The sequence below is a fragment of the Dictyostelium discoideum genome (genome assembly GCF_000004695.1).
Source record: "Dictyostelium discoideum AX4 chromosome 3 chromosome, whole genome shotgun sequence".
Classification (NCBI taxonomy): domain Eukaryota; phylum Evosea; class Eumycetozoa; order Dictyosteliales; family Dictyosteliaceae; genus Dictyostelium; species Dictyostelium discoideum.
This window is the reverse complement of record NC_007089.4, coordinates 2,781,786-2,799,235: the sequence shown is the minus strand read 5'-3', so window position 1 is coordinate 2,799,235 and position 17,450 is coordinate 2,781,786. Positions and strand designations below refer to the sequence as shown.

At 22.7% G+C, this 17,450-nt stretch overlaps 5 protein-coding genes across 5 annotated transcripts; 2 read left to right on the top strand and 3 right to left on the bottom strand.

Annotated features, from left to right (window-relative positions):
- Positions 1–471: 471 nt before the first annotated feature.
- Positions 472–1,437, bottom strand: mcfL (mitochondrial substrate carrier family protein; the record flags this gene model as incomplete). Its single annotated transcript, XM_636347.1, has 2 exons — positions 472–944; positions 1,053–1,437. 2 exons carry the CDS (start codon positions 1,435–1,437, stop codon positions 472–474), a joined length of 858 nt encoding a protein of 285 aa, XP_641439.1.
- Positions 1,438–2,262: 825 nt separating this feature from the next.
- On the bottom strand, positions 2,263–2,964 carry DDB_G0280019 (hypothetical protein; the record flags this gene model as incomplete). The annotated part of the gene is made up of 1 exon (XM_636346.1): positions 2,263–2,964. The coding sequence occupies one exon, from the start codon at positions 2,962–2,964 to the stop codon at positions 2,263–2,265; it is 702 nt and encodes a 233-aa protein (XP_641438.1).
- A 935-nt stretch (positions 2,965–3,899) lies between these two features.
- Positions 3,900–11,106, bottom strand: DDB_G0280017 (hypothetical protein; the record flags this gene model as incomplete). The annotated part of the gene is made up of 6 exons (XM_636345.1): positions 3,900–4,347; positions 4,420–4,470; positions 4,513–4,626; positions 4,729–5,176; positions 5,257–10,597; positions 10,684–11,106. 6 exons carry the CDS (start codon positions 11,104–11,106, stop codon positions 3,900–3,902), a joined length of 6,825 nt encoding a protein of 2,274 aa, XP_641437.1.
- A 1,423-nt stretch (positions 11,107–12,529) lies between these two features.
- apnA (apurinic/apyrimidinic endonuclease) lies at positions 12,530–14,259 on the top strand (the record flags this gene model as incomplete). The annotated part of the gene is made up of 2 exons (XM_636344.1): positions 12,530–13,590; positions 13,692–14,259. 2 exons carry the CDS (start codon positions 12,530–12,532, stop codon positions 14,257–14,259), a joined length of 1,629 nt encoding a protein of 542 aa, XP_641436.1.
- An 867-nt stretch (positions 14,260–15,126) lies between these two features.
- DDB_G0279969 (hypothetical protein) lies at positions 15,127–17,406 on the top strand (the record flags this gene model as incomplete). Its single annotated transcript, XM_636343.1, has 1 exon — positions 15,127–17,406. The coding sequence occupies one exon, from the start codon at positions 15,127–15,129 to the stop codon at positions 17,404–17,406; it is 2,280 nt and encodes a 759-aa protein (XP_641435.1).
- Positions 17,407–17,450: the final 44 nt, after the last annotated feature.

The window sequence follows — 17,450 nt, the reverse complement described above, 5'->3', positions numbered from 1 at the left end:
TAAAAACAAAAAATCCAATATTAGATGCCCCTTTGGATGAAATCTAAATTGAAATCTCAAATTTAAAACTACTAGAGAATCTGATAAAGTTGCATTTTTAATTGTTTTAATGTTTGAATTCAAACTGCATGTGGGTTACATTACATGGAGATGTTAAAAGAAAGAGTATGGGGTTTAACAAAATTTGATTTAATTGATAAACAAATGACAAAAAAGGTGTAAATTATTATGCTTGTCATATTGCCTCAGAAATTCAAGATGATTCAAAAATAATTCCTTTAATTGATTGGTTAATTCTTACAGAAATTAAAAAAAAAAAAAATAAAAATAAATAAAACAAATTAATTCATTCTGATTTTTTTTTTTTTTTTTTTTTATTTAAAATACATAAAACAATAATAATAATTAACTGTTTTTTTTATTATTTATTATTTATTATTTATTATTATATTTTTAAATATAATATAATTATTACATTGGGAAGAATTTCATAACACATTCATAAGCTACAAAAGTTGCACCATTTGCTGGGAAAGTTCTTAAGAGACAAGGAGAGAAACCTTTCCAAAAACCTTTTAATCCATCAACTCTATAGATATGTTTAGCACAATCAATCATACCTTTGTAACGTGGTGGTGATTCATTGTATGGCATTGTCATGATACGACTTCTTATAACATCGAATGGGAAATTTGTTAACCAAAAACCTGTACCTGCTATACCACCTGCTATAAATGATCTACCCATTGTCATTGAACCATCCTCTCTTCTTAAATAACGTTGAGCCAATTCATAACATCCAAAATATGCATATAAACTATTTCTTTGAAATCCTGTTGGAATTAATGCTTTATATAATCCTCTTATACCAATCTTTTTTATACAATCAATTGGTCCATTATATAATTTTACGCCAGTATATTGAACTTGTAATTTTGATTTCACTATGTATATAAACAAATTTTTAAAAATAATTAATTGTTTAATATATAATTTGAAAAATAGTATTAATATTAAAAAAAAAAAAAAAAAAAAAAAAAAACAACACATACCAGTTTCGATTGGACAAGCTACAAAACTCACTATCCAACCAGTGATAGCACCTGATACCATAATTTCACCTAAAGAGATTGGAGTTGATTTATCTGTGTGAATTTTACTTTTAACTATATTCATAGCACCAAACATACATGAATTAATAATACTCATACCAAGTAATGGTGGTGTTACACCTTTATATAATGCAAAGAAACCTTCTTCCTTTATCGTAGTTGTAAAACAATGTGCTAATCCTCTAAATCTACCTGTTGAACCTTCAGTTTGTAATCTAACTTTAAGTGTATCAAATGGATGACCTGCAAGTGTACTTGCTGCACCTGATGCAAACCCACCAATAAAATTTCTAATTTTCTCTTTTGTTTCTTTTGATGCTATCATTTTATCTAATATTATTATTTATAATTTTTTTAATATTAGAGACAAAAAAAATAAAAAAAAAAAAAGAAAAAATTATAAACATTTTTTTCATTCTTTCTTACCACCCTTTTTTTTTAGAAATCTAATTTCACTCGAGTCGATTATTCAGAAAATGAAAAATTAAAAATAAAAAGTTTTTTTTTTTTTTTTTTTTCATTTTTTTTTTTTAATAATCAAAAAAAATAAAAATAAAATTAAAATTAAAAATAAAAATAAAAATAAAAATAAAAAAATCTCAAATAATGAATTCAAAGTTGTTAAAGAAGAGATTGATTTTAATTTTTATCTGTAAATTATAATATTTTTTTTGTTTTTTTTTTTTGTTTTTTTAATTTTACAACTTTTTAAATAATATTTTTAAATGATTAAAAAAAATAGGTTAAATAGTTAAGATTTAATTTTTATAAGAAATTTATAAAATTAAAAAAAAAATAAAAAAATAAAAAATCTTGATTAAATAAACCAATAAATTCTAATTTTTTTTTTATTTTTTTTTTTTAATTTTTTAAATCTATTTTCCTTCATTGATTTTTAATAGTTTTTTTGTTATATTAAAAACAATATGGAAAATAAAATAAAAAAATAGATTTAAAAAAAAAAAAAAAAAAAAACTAAATACCTTAAATCAACTTTTAGACAAATAATCTTTTTTTTTTTTTTGTGTAATGTGTAAAACTAAAATATTGCTCTATTTATTTACAATAAACCTTATCCAAATTTAATTATTTAAAAATTTTTTTTTTATTTTTTTTTATTACTTTTTTTTTTTTTTTTTTTTTTTTTTTTTTATTGAGCAACTATTCTTCTTGCTTGAATTTCAAGTACTAAATCACCAAGTTTATCACCTAATTCAGTTGAAGATTGTGGATTTTGACCAGTTACTAATCTACCGTCAATTTGAACATTTGATTGCCAATTTGGTTTAACATGAACATAGGCACCACGTTCTTTCATACAATCTTGAAGTGAGAATGGAATTGCTTTTACTAAACCAACGGCTTCTTCTTCAGAGTTTGTGAAACAAGCAACATTTTTACCTTGAATTAAATAAGTACCACCCATTAATTTAATATTCAATAAACCGGAAGGACCATGACATATTGCAGATACAACACCACCATGTTCATAAATTCTGGCACCCAATTGTAGTAATGGGATATTTGAAGGGAAATCAAAACATGCGCCATGTCCACCAACATAATGAATACCTTCGAAAATATTTGAATCAACACCACCTGGTGCTAAAGTATTTTTCAATTTCTTTTGAACTTCTGCATCTTCCCAAAATTCTCTATTAATTGGATCTGATAAATCATAAGATGCTGGATCCAATGGACATGGTCCACCCTTTGGTGAAACGAAATCAATTTCAATACCTCTCTCTTGTAATTTCTTCCATGGATGTGCTGCCTCAGATAAATAATATCCAGTTTTTCTATTAGTATTTCCTAAATCTGAATGACTTGAAATAACGAATAAAACTTTCATTCTTTCTTTTTTTTTTTTAAAAATAAATAACTAAAAATAAAATCATTTCAAACATTTTTAGTTATTAATACAGATATATTAATTTTTTTTTTTAATTTTTTTTTTAATTTTTTTATAAAATTTTTTTTTTTACTTACATAAATTAATTATAGATGTATGTGAATAAGAAAATAATATATATAAAAATAAAAAAAAAAAAAAAAAAAAAATAAACTTTATTGAATTGTTTGAATAATTCTGTTTTTTCCAATACCATGAAACACCACCAAAAAATAAAAAAAAAAAAAAAATAAAAATAAAAATAAAAATAAAAATAATTTAAATTTAAATAATTCAAATTGATATATATTTATCACACTTGTAAATTAACCCCATTTTTACAATTTTGTTAATTTTCTATTTTTATAAAAAAAAAAAAAAAAGTTCTAAATCAAAACTTTTAAAACTTTTAAATAATGTACACATTTATTTTTTTTGTTTTAATAGTTTTTTTTATTTTTATTTACAATATTTTATTTCTTTTTTTTTTTTTTTTTTTTTTTTCTATGATTTCTTTTTTTTTTTCTTTTTTTTTTTTTTTTTTTTTTTTAATAAAATTAATTTATTACTTGTTTTTTTTTAGTTTATAAATTCCTATTAATTTTTAAAATATATAAATGAAGAAAATAAATAAATAAAAAAAATGATAAAATTTTTTAAAAAAAAAAAAAAAATAAGGTTAGTTAAAGATATTATTGTGGGATATCCTATCCATGTCATGCTATTATAATAATAAAACCGATATAAGATTATTATTATTATTATTATTATTATTATTATTATTATTATTATTATTATTATTATTATTATTATTATTATTATTATTATTATTATTATTATTATTATTATTATTATTATTATTATTATTATTATTATTATTATTATTATTATTATTATTATTTTTTGGACTGTTGCTTTGACTGGCCAGTTAAATCTATCATTTCAACATCACTTTCATTTGTTGGTGTCTTTGGTGATGTTGGTGGTGGAGTTGTTGGTGTTAATGTTGCTGTTGTTGTCGTTGGTGTTGTTGTTATTGCTGGTGTTGAAGTTGATTTTTTTTTCTCTATTTCTGCTTTTTCCAATTCTTTTTCATCCACTAATACAAATCCTGAAGGTTTTGGTCTTGAAGGAGTTATAAAAGGTATATTAATGCCAATATTATATAATTTATCTATAACTCGTTTGAATTTTTCAGATTGAAACAACGGATCATATTTTGACCATTGAGTTAACCAATCTATACAAATTTCAAAGTTGAACGGATGATAATTGAGTATATTCAATTCAATCTTTGATATTTGTTCTGGTGGAATTTTAAATCTTTTTGCTGCTAAAAGTGTCCTGTTATTGAAAAAACCATTAGAATTAAAAAAAAAAAAAAAAAAAAAAAAAAAAAAAAAAAAAATCTAAAACCTAAAATCCAAAAACAAAAAAAAAAAATCTAAAAAAAAAAAAAAACAAATCCTATTATTAATGTTGTTAAAACAAACGATTAAAATTTCATACAATTTCCAAATACTGAATGGTATATTTCTCTTTGGTTTAATTGATTTTAAAACTCTTTTAATTGATTCAAAATTTGTTGGAGAATCTATACTAATATTTAATGACCTAATAAAACTATAATTTAAATAATAATTTTTTTTTTTTTTTTTTTTAGTATTCTACTATTCTATTATTATTTTTTTTATTTTTTTATTTTATTTATTATTTTTTACTTACTTTTTAAAAATAAAACTATTATCAGGAAATTTGAAAGCTAAAGTTTTTAATAAAAATTTGTTAAAATTTTTTAATTGTAAATATTTTGAAAATATTAAATTATGAGTTGAATAATCTTTATCGGTTGGTGGTTTTAAAGCTAATAAAAGGAAATTTGGAGTTTCATAAGGTATTGATGAATGATAACTAACCAATGGATAATTGAATTCATATGAAATGTCCTCGAAAAAACTATCAATAAAATCATCTATATCCAATTGACCAATTAACTCTAACAATTCCAATAGTTCAGTCCATATTAATTTTCTTTCGATTTGATTTAATCTACTTAATATCTTTAATGAATCTTTTAATACATCTCTACTACTAATAGTTCTACCATTTAAAAATTCATAATAACTAAATAAAATCCAACAATATACTAAATCTTCTTTTAATATAATTTTATCTATAAAAAAAAAGAAAAAAAAAAAAAAAAATTAATTTCATTTTTTACAATTTGATAAAAGAATAATAATTTTTACTTACGTGATAATTGATCATATTCTATTGCATAATTTCTTTCTCTTTTTAATAAAACGTTAAACAAAACATCAACAGATGGTAACACTTTCTTTGTTGTTGTTCCCGTGAAAATTGAAAGAATAAATTGTTCAATGATTTCAATTTTTTCTTGTTTTGATTTTGAATTACCAGTATATTTTAAAAATTGATGAATATTACAAAAGCTTTCTTCATTATTATTTTTTGATAATAAATTAAAAATTTCTAATGGATTATTATACTTTTGTAAGATTGTTGAAATATTAATTGGTGATGGTAATATTTGATGATCATATTTGAACGTTTCTAAACTATCAATGTTATTGGCATTCTTGAAAATTAAATAATTTGCTTTAATTGATTCTGACAATTGATTTGAATCAAATAATGATATGATGAAAAGATCCCATATTCTATTGATACCAATTTCATCATTATTATTATAATCTTTTTTATTTGATAAATAACTAGTTCGACTAATGAAATGTGAATCCCAATCCAATATTAAAACTTTTATTGAGAAATTATCATGAGTTGTATTACTACCACTACCAATTGTACCATTTGAACCATTTATATTCTGATAAAGTTCACTTGTTAAAGGCACCTTATTAAATATATGAATTGAAATATAAACCAATGCTAAAATTTGTAATTCATCATTCAACAATGATCCTTTTATAGCATCATTCATATCATTTGAAAATAATTGTAAAAATCTTGATTTACTTTGTTGTTGTTGATGTTGTTGTTGTTGTTGTTGTTGTTGTTGTTGTTGTTGTTGTTGTTGTTGTTGTTGTTGTTGTTGTTGTTGTTGTTGTTGTTGTTGTTGTTGTTGTTGAGATTTGTTATGATAATTAAAAAAGTTTGATAAATCAAGTAAACATTCATCACGATGTCCTGCTTCAACTTTTGAGCGTAAATAACATAATATAAATTCTAATATCCAAAATGATTTCTCTTTTTCTGTTAAATTAAATTGATTTTCAGTACTACCACTACTACCACCACCACCAATGATATTATCATTTAATAAATCATTGATTGCTTTTAGGCAAATTGAAATCTTTTTATCTAATCTACTTGATAATCTCTCTTTCATTTGATAGAATAGAATTGAATTACAACAACTAATTGCACAATCAATTAATTCTTCAATCTCTTTAAGTGAACCTTCAAATTTTAATTGAAATTCTTCAATATAGATTTTCCAAAATAATTCAGACTTTGGATTATAATGAACTATATCTCTAAGAGCATGTAAAATATCACTTCTATTAATTTCATCCAATAATATATTATTCAATTGATTGGTTTTTGAATTAATATAAGAGAAACATAATAGTTGATTAGTTGGGTCTTGTAAAAATTCATCTTGTGTAATTAAACTTGTTGAATCATTTCTATAACTAAAACTACTATGTTGCTTTTCATTCATTTCAATTTCTTCAATTGATGAAGATGTTGTTGATGTTGATGTTGATATTGGTGTTGTTGTTGGTGATGATGTTGATGTTGATGTTGTTGTTGTTGTTGAAGTATTAGTTGACTCTTCATTTTTATCGTTCATTTCTTCATCTTTTACTAAATCTTTTGATTTTGATTTTGATTTTTTTTTTTTTTTTGAAGGATTATTTGCGATACCACCATCAGTTAAAAATGTATTTGGTCTATCAATTTCTTGGGTATTTTCAAGATAAAGGAAATCCTCAGTATCATATTTTTTAACTAAATCTTTTAATTCTACATCTTCAAATTTCTTTGTTGGATTTTTTTGATCCAATATTTGTTGAAAAAGTATATTTTGTCTTTTTGTGAATTTATTTTCTTTTTTCTCTTGAAATACTTTTTGTGATGATTCTTTTTGTTGTTCAATTAATAATAATTCATAATTTAAAAATCTTTTTTCAAGTTGTTCTTCTCTTTCTTCTGGTAAATTAAAATAGATTGAATTATTATTAATATTATTATTATTTTCATTATTATTATTATTATTATCATCTTTATCTTTTATAGTTTGATTTCTTTTATTAACAAAATCAATTGTAGTTTTAATTAATTGTTGTAATGGTATTTTATCAATATATAATTTGATTTGATTTAAAAATTCTAATTGAGTTTTTTTATCTTTTAAATCATAGCTTAACAAATCTTGAATCACTTCTAAAGGTGATCTTTCATAATCTCTAAGGTGTTGAAATTTGCAATCTACATCTTTGCAAATACCATCAATTTCATACTGACAAAACTTTATAAATGGATTGATTTTCAATGAGTAATTATTTGATTGAATATTTGGTTCAGTACCACCAAACTTTGTATAATTTGGACTAAATCTATATGATCTTAATGATAATAATGGTGATATATATTTATTATTTGATTTTGATGATAAAGTTGTTGGTGTTGGTATACCAATTGTTGATGTAGCTGTTTTCTTTACTGATGAAGACAAATAATCATCAAAACCATCAATAGTCATTCTTTCCTCACCATCACGACCATTATTATTTTTTTTATTTTGATTTAAAGTTTTAAATAATGAACTTGATAATATTGGATTAAAAAATGTTACATCATTAACAGTTTCAATAAAATCATTAAATTTATCATTTTCATCATCATCACCATCAACTTTTAAATAAATTTGATCCCAAAGAAGTTTAACAGATTCTAAATATGCCCTTAACTCTCCTGGTAATGTAAACTCTGGTCGTGGAATAACAGATGATTTTGGAATTGATATTAATTTATTTGAAAATGATGGAGGTTGTGGTGGTGGATACTGAATTACACCAATTGTTTGCATTATTCGATTGTCGAGGATATCTTTATTTTTTGACGCAAGTGATTCAAGTTCTTTTCGTTCGGTTGGATTGAATTGTTGCTTTTGTTGAAATAATTGTTTCATATAACCTCTAAGTCTCTTTTCATCATTTTGCCTCTTTCTTCTTTCTTCTTCCTCCTTTTCACTTTCAATAACTTTATCATTAGTTTTTGATTTTTTATTTAGCCTCCTCTTTTTATCCTCATCATCATCATTTCCATCATTCCCATCTTTGTTACTACCACCAAAATTATTATTATTATTATTATTATTATTATTATTATTATTATTATTATTGTTATTATTATCATTATTCTGAGAGTTTTTACTACCACTACTACTATTACGCTGACTATTAGATTTATTCTTATCTGTACTATCATCAGCATCAATATTTTCATCAGAGATTAAATTAAGAGGTGAACCTATTGATTTTGGAAGTGGACTAACAGATGTTCTATTTGTAGGTGATATTGATCTACTACCACTACTATTATTATTAACATTATCATTATTATTATTATTGTTATTATTATTATTATCATCATTATTATTATCATCATTACTACTCTTATTAGTATTATTATTATCAATTATATTTATATTAATATTTTTAATTTTATAATTTTCTATTAATTCATTTAAAATTCTTTTTTTAATGTCCAAAGTATTCTTTGTGTTGGTATTAATTGAAGAAAATTCTTGAAAACTTTTTTTGGTTAAATTGTAATCATTATTAATTTGATCAAATTTCTCGGATTCTTCTTTATATTGGTTCTCTAATTGTAATAATTGTTTCTTTACTTCAATTACTTTTAATAATAGTGCTTGATTCTTCTCCTCTACTAATGATTTCTCATTTTTAATTAACTCATATTTAACTTTAGTTTCCTCAACACTTTTATTAGTCTCTTCAACTTTATCTTCTAATTGTTTAATTTCTATTTGTTTTTGTTGAATAATTTCAACTTCTGGTGGGATTTTAATTGTTGGTGTTGTTGATGTAGATACAGTGGATGTTGTTGTTGTTGATGTTGTTGTTGTTGTTGTTGTTGGATTATTATTATTATTTACATTGGTATTTGGTGTTGTATTTATTGGTGAATTACTATTTGATTTAAGTTTAAAAGCTTGTTCTAATTTCTTTCTTAAGTTTGCTTCTTCTTTATTAGCAATTTCTTTTTTTAGACGTTCTAACTCTGTTGATTGTTTACCTGCCAATTGATCAATTAATTGATCTGTATCAATATCATCATCCTCAGTCGTTTCACCATCTTCATCATTGTCATCAGAATCACTATCGTCAAATCTAATTACAAGTGATGGATCAGAGTATGGTCTCTTTTTAGTATGTTGATGAGTTTGATGAGAAGAAGGTAATTTTGTTATTTGTGTTTGTGTTTGTATTTGTGTTGTTGGTATTGTAGTAGTGGTGGTGGTGGTAGTAGAGGTGATTGATAATTGTTGTTGGATTTGTAATTGTTGTTGAAGTTGTAATTGTAATTGTTGTTTTTGTAATTGAAGTTGAATTTGAGTTTGTTTTTGTGCCTCTTGTTCTTGTTTTTGTTGTTCTAAAAGTTGTTGTTGAAGTGATTGCTGTTGTTGCTTCATTTGTAATTTTTTCAATTTCTTTTGTTGTTTATGTGTTTTATTCTTATTCCAAAGTGATTGCAGTATACCTGTTGATTCTGTATCATCATTATTATTATTATTATCATCTCTTGATGTCTTCTTTGGACTAATTTCCAAACTTTTAACAATGTTACTAATTGGTTGTTGTTGTTGTTGTTGATGTTGTTGTTGTTGTTGTTGTTGTTGTTGTTGTTGTTGTTGTTGTTGTTGTTGTTGTTGTTGTTGTTGTTGTTGTTGTTGTTGTTGTTGTTGTTGTTGTTGTATTATATTTGGTATTTGTGGGTGTGAATGAGTTTGGATTGGTTGAAATTGAAAAGAGATAGGGGAATAGTTTTGTTGTGGTGGTGGGGGTGGTGGAGGTGATGGAGGTGGTGGTGGTGGAGGTAGTTGTTGATATGATGGATGAAATGATGGTTGTGATATATATGGTAAAAAACTTGGTGGTGGAGGTTGTGGAGGTTGTTGTGGTTGTTGGTATAGATTTTGTTGGGTTGGGGGTTGATTATTAATATTATTATTTACAAAACCAATACCGCCATTACTATTATTCATATATTTAATTGGTTGTGTTGATTGTCTTGAAAAAAGTGGATTATTAGGAATAAAGGAATCATTCGAAAAATTGTTATTCATAAAGCTATTATTATTGTTGTTATTATTATTATTATTATTATTAAGGTTATTGCTCATACCAAGGGGTAGATTATTAATACTATTATTTCTATTATTCATCATAAAACTATTACTATTATTATTATTATTAAAATTATTAAAACTATTAAAATTATTATTACTATTACTTAAGGATCTATTTGTTTGGTCAATTAAATTTGGTCCCTCGATATCCATATCTTGAACCTCACTCTCCTAGGATAAAATAAAATATAAAATATAAATTAAAGTTAGGGATGTTTTTCAAAAAAAAATAAAATAAAAGGGCTATTAATACATACTCTCTGAAAAAAAGTTATATTATTTCCATTGTAGTTATTATTATTATTATTATTATTAAAGCTATTTATATTACTATTATTATAATTGTTATTATTATTATTATTATTATAGTTATTTGTATTTAGATTAGTATTATTTGAAGGGGTTATAACTGGTTCAAATATTTCACCATCTTCAGTTTCTTCTCCATTGGCATTTTTTCTAACTCTCCCTTTGGTTTTTAATACCATTTCTCTTAAACTTAACAATTTATTGGTTTTTGAGATATTGTTTTCATCTTGTGGTGGTGGTTGTTGTTGTTGGCTCATTTGTGTTGGTTGTGGTGTTTTTAAAGAGGTATTATTGTTATTGTTATTGTTATTATTATTGTTATTATTATTATTTTCGTATTCTCTTGAGGGAATTATGGGTGAAGAATGCATAATTTCGCTTGTTATAATCATAATAAGAATAATTTAATAAAATAGTGTATGTAAAAACAATGAAAGAATAAAAAAAAAAAAAAAATGTATACAATTAATACAAAACTATTATCATTTGGAAAAACAATGAAAGAATGTTAAAAAAAAAAAGTGAAAAAAAAAAAAAAAAGTGAAAAAAAAAGAAAAAAAAAAAAAATAAAACAAAAAAGAAAATTTTAAAAAAATAAAAAATAAAAATTTTCCCAAACACATTATTTTATTTATTTTTTTTATTTTATTATAATTTTTTTTTAAAAAATAAAAAAAATAAAAAAAATACCAATTAGCTTCTTTGATTTATATTCTTGAAACATAATAAAAATAAAATTTGATTTCTTCTCTCTTTAAATACCATTTACAATAAATAATTTTTTTTTTTTTTTTTTTTTTTTTTTTTTTTTTTTTTTTTTTTTTTTTTTCTTATACACAAGATGAGCAGCAAACTCCAAATAATTCATTCCTACGTTTATAAGTTTTATGTTTCTTAAAGCAATCCATTTCATCAACTGGTTCACATTTTTTTAATAGACAATGGTTTAATTCTGTTGTTGAAAAAATAAATTTAGGAAAAATAGATAAAATTACTAAAAATAAAATTGTTACAACCACATATTTTCCCATTTTCTAATTTTTAAATAATAAAAAATACTTAAAAAACAATAATGTTAAAATAAAAAAAAAAAATTTTAAATAAAAAAAGAAATAAAATTATTTGAATAAAAAAAGAAATAAAATTGATTTCAAAAAAAAAAAAAAAAAAAAAAAAATATATTTATCTAGATTTATGGAACACACGTATTTTTTAAATCTAAAAATAAATCAATACCTTTTTTGGAAATGTGTTAGTGGTTTTCAGATTACAACCCAAATAAAAAAAATAAAAATAAAAATAAAAAAAAAAAAACTGTTTTATTCCTACTAACAGGAATTTTCCAAAAAAAAAAAAAAAATAAAAAAAAATAAAAAAACATAAAGGATTTTGAAAATATTTGGAGAATGATAATTACCAATTTGGTTAATTAATTGACTTCAAATTTTTTTTTTTTATTTTTTTAGGATAATTATCAATTTAGTTATTTTCAAACTAAATGATTTGGATATTTCTATATTATCAAATTAATTTCTAATAAATACATTTTTTTAAAATAAAAAATAAAATAAAAACTATTTTTTGGTTTGGGTTATGTTTTACCTGCTGTTTTGTAAAAATATAAATTAATTTTATTTTTTTATTTTTTATTTTTTTATTTATTTTTTTATTTTTTATTTTTTAATTTTTAATTTAATTTTTATTGTTTTTTTTTTTTTTTTTTTTTTTTTTTTTTGTTTTTTTTTGTTTGGCGCCAAACATAAATTTTATTTTATTTTATTTTTTTTTTGGGAAATGAACCCATTTGTTAATTTATTTATTCAACATTCAAAAAAACAAATTTTTTTAAATAATAATAAAAATAATATTTTATTAAATTTTAATAGTAAACTTTATAGTACTATAACATATAAAAACAATAATAATAATAATAATAATCAAATTATTAATAATAAAACAATAATGAAAAGAAAGAATAATGAAATAATTCAAACTGAAGAGGATGATGATAATGATAATGGAGGAATTCATGACTGTGATAGTTGTGATGAAGTTGATAATGAAGAAATTATTCCCGAATCCCCTCCATCAAAAAAGTTACAACAACAACAACAACAACAACAACAACAACAATCTAAATTAAAACCAAAACAAACCTCTATAACTGATTTCTTTTCNCCAACTGTAAAAACTTCAAAAGCTGATAAAATATCACCTTTTTTTTCAAACGTTAATAATGCATCAACTACAAATACAACCACTAATAATAAAAATGTAAATAAAAAAACAACAACAACAACAACTACAAAAAAAAGAAATAATAAAGATGAAGAAAATGAAGATGATAATGAAGAAGAAGAAGAAGAAGAAGAAGAAGAAGAAGATAAAAAATCAAAGAAAAAAACTACGACAACTACAACAACAACAACAACAACAGCATATAAAAAGAAAAGTTCACCAAAAAAAAAAAAAGTTAATCCAACAGAAAATAAATTTTCAACAATTAATTATAAAGATGATCAATATGTACAAAAGGAAGAGTATAGTTCAAGTAAAAAAGAGAAATTAGAGAATGTAAAGATTGGTGGTCATGTCTCAATCAAGAATGGTTATCCAACATTAATTCAATCGGTTGTTGCTCAAGGTTTTAAAGCTGTTGCATTCTTTACCAATCCACCACGTACTTGGAAACATCATACAGTCAAATTAGATGATAGTATTAAATTTAAACAGTCCTGTAAATCTCTAAATTTCGATGTTAATTGTATCTTACCACATGGCAGTTATTTCTTAAATTTAGGTTCTCCAAATAAAGAAAATTTACAAAAATCAAGAGATTTAATGATTCATGAAATGTATTGTATTTTTAATCATTATAACTACTTACAATAATAATAATACTAATACTAATAATTAATTTTTTTTTTTTTTTTTTTTTTTTTTTTTTTTGTATTAGGAAAAATTGTGAAATATTAGGAGTTAAACATTTTAATTTTCATCCAGGATCACATTTAAATGAAATTAGTGAATCAGAATCAATAAAGATAGTTGCTGAATCATTGGATTATATTTTAGAGAGAACTAAAGATGTTGTTGCAGTCATTGAGTGTACAGCTGGTCAAGGTACAAATTTAGGTTACACATTTGAACATTTACGTGACATGATTGCATTGGTTAAGGATAAAACAAGAGTTGGTGTTTGTTTAGATACTTGTCATATGTTTGCTGCAGGTTATAATATTTCAACAAAGAGTAATTGTGATGTGATTTTCCAAGAGTTTGATAAAGTGGTTGGTTTCAAATATTTAAAAGGTGTTCATTTAAATGACTCAAAATCAACTTGTGGTTCAAAACTTGATCGTCATGAAAATATTGGTAAAGGTCATATTGGAACGCCATGTTTCAAATATTTAGTAAATGATAAACGTTTTCAAAATATTCCAATGATTTTAGAAACTGTTGGTCCATATGATCAAGAAGTTAAATTATTATATTCATTTATTGAAGATGATGATAAAAAATAATAATAATAATAAAAAATAAAAATAAAAAAAATCTAATCAACAAGTAAAATAATTTAAGTATAATTAAGAACTTAAATTTTATTTTTTTAATTATAATTAAATAGATAGATATTAAATCTAAAATATCTGGGTTTTCGAATTTTCTTTTAAATATTTTTTTTTTATGGAAATTTATGTTTTTTTTTTTTTTTTTTTTTTTTTTATTTAAAATCATCTTCAAAACAAAACACATTTTTTTTTGAAAAATTTCGTTTCAGTCAAATGATTTCGAAAAAATAGTGGAAAAAAAAAAAAAAAAAAAATCTTTCCCAACTGAAAGCTCGTTTTGCCCACCCTTAAATTTTAATTAAAATTTTTTTTTTTTTTAAAAAAAAGGTTAAAACATTTTTTTTTTTTTTTTTTTTTATTTCTCTTTTTTTTTTTTTAGGATATAATTTATTAAAATTAAACCCTACATTGAATTTCTTTTTTTTTTTTTTTTTTTTTTTTTTTTTTTTGTTTATGTTTTTTTAGTTTTAGTAAAGGTATCAAAATACACCCTTTTTTTTTTTTAATATATAAATCTAATTTTTTAAAAAAAAAAAAAAAAAAATTAGTAATCGTGTGGTGGGAAGAAGGGATAAAATAATCTAATTTAATTAATTTAACGAATTTTACAAAATTTGTAAAAATAAATAAATAATAAATAAAAACAAATAGACAAATAAATAAATAAGTGAGTAGAAAAAAAAAAAAAAAAAAGATATTTTTATTTTTTAGTAAAGAGAATCAAAATTATTTTTCATTTATTAATTTATATATTTATTTTTACTCTTTATTTCTATAGAAAATACATACATATATACATATATAGATATAGATTTAATAATGGCAACATTATTAAAAAAGAAACCATCAAAAGATGATTTATTAGATCAAGTTAATATAGAATTTAATGATTATGATAATCAATCATCAAGCGTTTCATCATCATCAGTAAATACATCATTAACATCATCACCTATACTATCAAGTAGTAATAGTAATAATCATACAAATAATAATAATATTGGAATTATTAGTGGTAATTTTAAATTAGAGCAAAAGAATTTCATAGTAGACCTTTTTATAATGATATTTGGAGTTGATATCAGAAGTTGTGCAGCATTAAGAATGGGTTTAGCATTGTTGATTATATTAGATTTATATGTTAGAGCATTATATTTAAGAGACCATTATTCAGATTTTGGAGTTTTACCATCAAATGTAGTATTGGATTCAAATTCATACTATTGGTCATTATATTTCCTTAATCCAACTGTTTGGTTTGCAAAATTATTATTTATAGTAAATGCATTATTTGCATGTTCAATGTTTGTAGGATTTAAAAGTAGAATATCAAGTGTAGCATGTTGGATATTTATGACATCATTACATACAAGAAATCCATACGTTTTAAATGGTGGTGATGATTTCTTTAGATTATTTTTATTTTGGGCAATGTTTCTACCATTGGGTGCAAAATTCTCAATTGATTCATTGGTAAATTTAGATTATACAAATAAGAAATCAAATTGTTTATCACCAAAATCCGTTACCTATTCACCGATTGTTAATAATAGTTTATCAAACAACAATATTGTTACAAATCGTATAGATAGTTTCATCAATAGATATATACCAACCACAGATTCTGATGGAAAATATGTATTGTCGATTGGTTCAATTGGAATTCAATTACAATTTTGTCTTGTATATATATTGACAGCAGCATTAAAAACAGATCCAGAATGGTGGGCTGAAAATAGTGCAGTTTGGTACGCTTTACATTTAGATCAATTTGCAACACCACTTGGAATTTGGTTACGTCAATTCATTGGATTAGGTCAATTTTTAACTTGGTTTACAATTAGATATGAATGGATTGGTGTATTCTTATTCTTTATACCATGGAGAAAATTTCATGGTCCAATTAGAACCATTGGTGTTATTGGATTTTGGTGTATGCATTTTGGATTTGGTTCTTGTTTAGAATTGGGTTTCTTTATGTATATACCAGGAATTTGTTCATTAATATTCCTTCCATCATGGTTTTGGGATAAACTTTTCAATTACTTTTATTCAAACTCTTTAAGTGCTCATCGTACAACTGCTCAAATTTGGATAAATTCAAATACAAATGATTCAATATATAAATGGTTATCAATATTTAAACAATTCTTTTTATTACATTCAACTCCAATTTTAATTTCACAACCACCACAAATTAATAATAATAATAATAATAATAATTATCAAAATCAACAAAATAATGATGATGAAGAAGAAGATTTTATAAATAATATTGGAATAAATAATAATAATAATATTTATAATGATTTTAAAGAAAAGAATTATTGGTTTGCAATTGAAAGTTCAATTACAGGTGAAAGAGTATTTGGTTATGATGCATTTTTAACATTGATTAGTTTATCACCAACACCAATTCAATATTTAAATTTTTGGATTTTTAATCGTAAATATTTTAAAGAATTTTATAGTTGGTTAGTTTCAAGAAGTTGGTTTTTAAATAGTAAAGAGAATCCAATGTTTAAAGCAACCAATTTCATTTATCCAAAGAAAGCAATTGTATCAACTAGAAAATGGTATATTGAATTATTTTGTTTAATTATGTTGGTTTTCATTATAAATTGGAATTGTGCTGGATATTTTAGTTATGACGTTTCAGCAAGTTATAAATGGATTGGACCTGCATTTAAAGTTGAGCAGTATTGGTCAATGTTTTCACCACATCCTTCAAAAGATAATGGTTGGTTAGTTCATCCAGCTGTATTAGTCGATGGTACAGAAATTGATGTTTCCACCAAAAGAGAGATCACCTATGATAGACCAAGACTTATCTCATCCACTTTCCCAACTCAAAGATGGAGAAAGTATTTAATGAACTTACAAGGTTTAAATCATCGTGATAAAAGATTATACTATGGTAGATATATTTGTAGAGAATGGAATTGGTACGGCACTATTCCACCACAAAAACATATAAAAGCTTTTAAATTAATTTTCATGTATGAAGATTCTCCACAATTCCCTTACCCTATTAATAATAGAACAATTAAACCTCAAGAACCACCAACACCAATTGAATTATGGTCTCATGTTTGTTAATAATAAAAAATAAAAAATAAAAAAAAAATAAAAAAAAAAAAAAG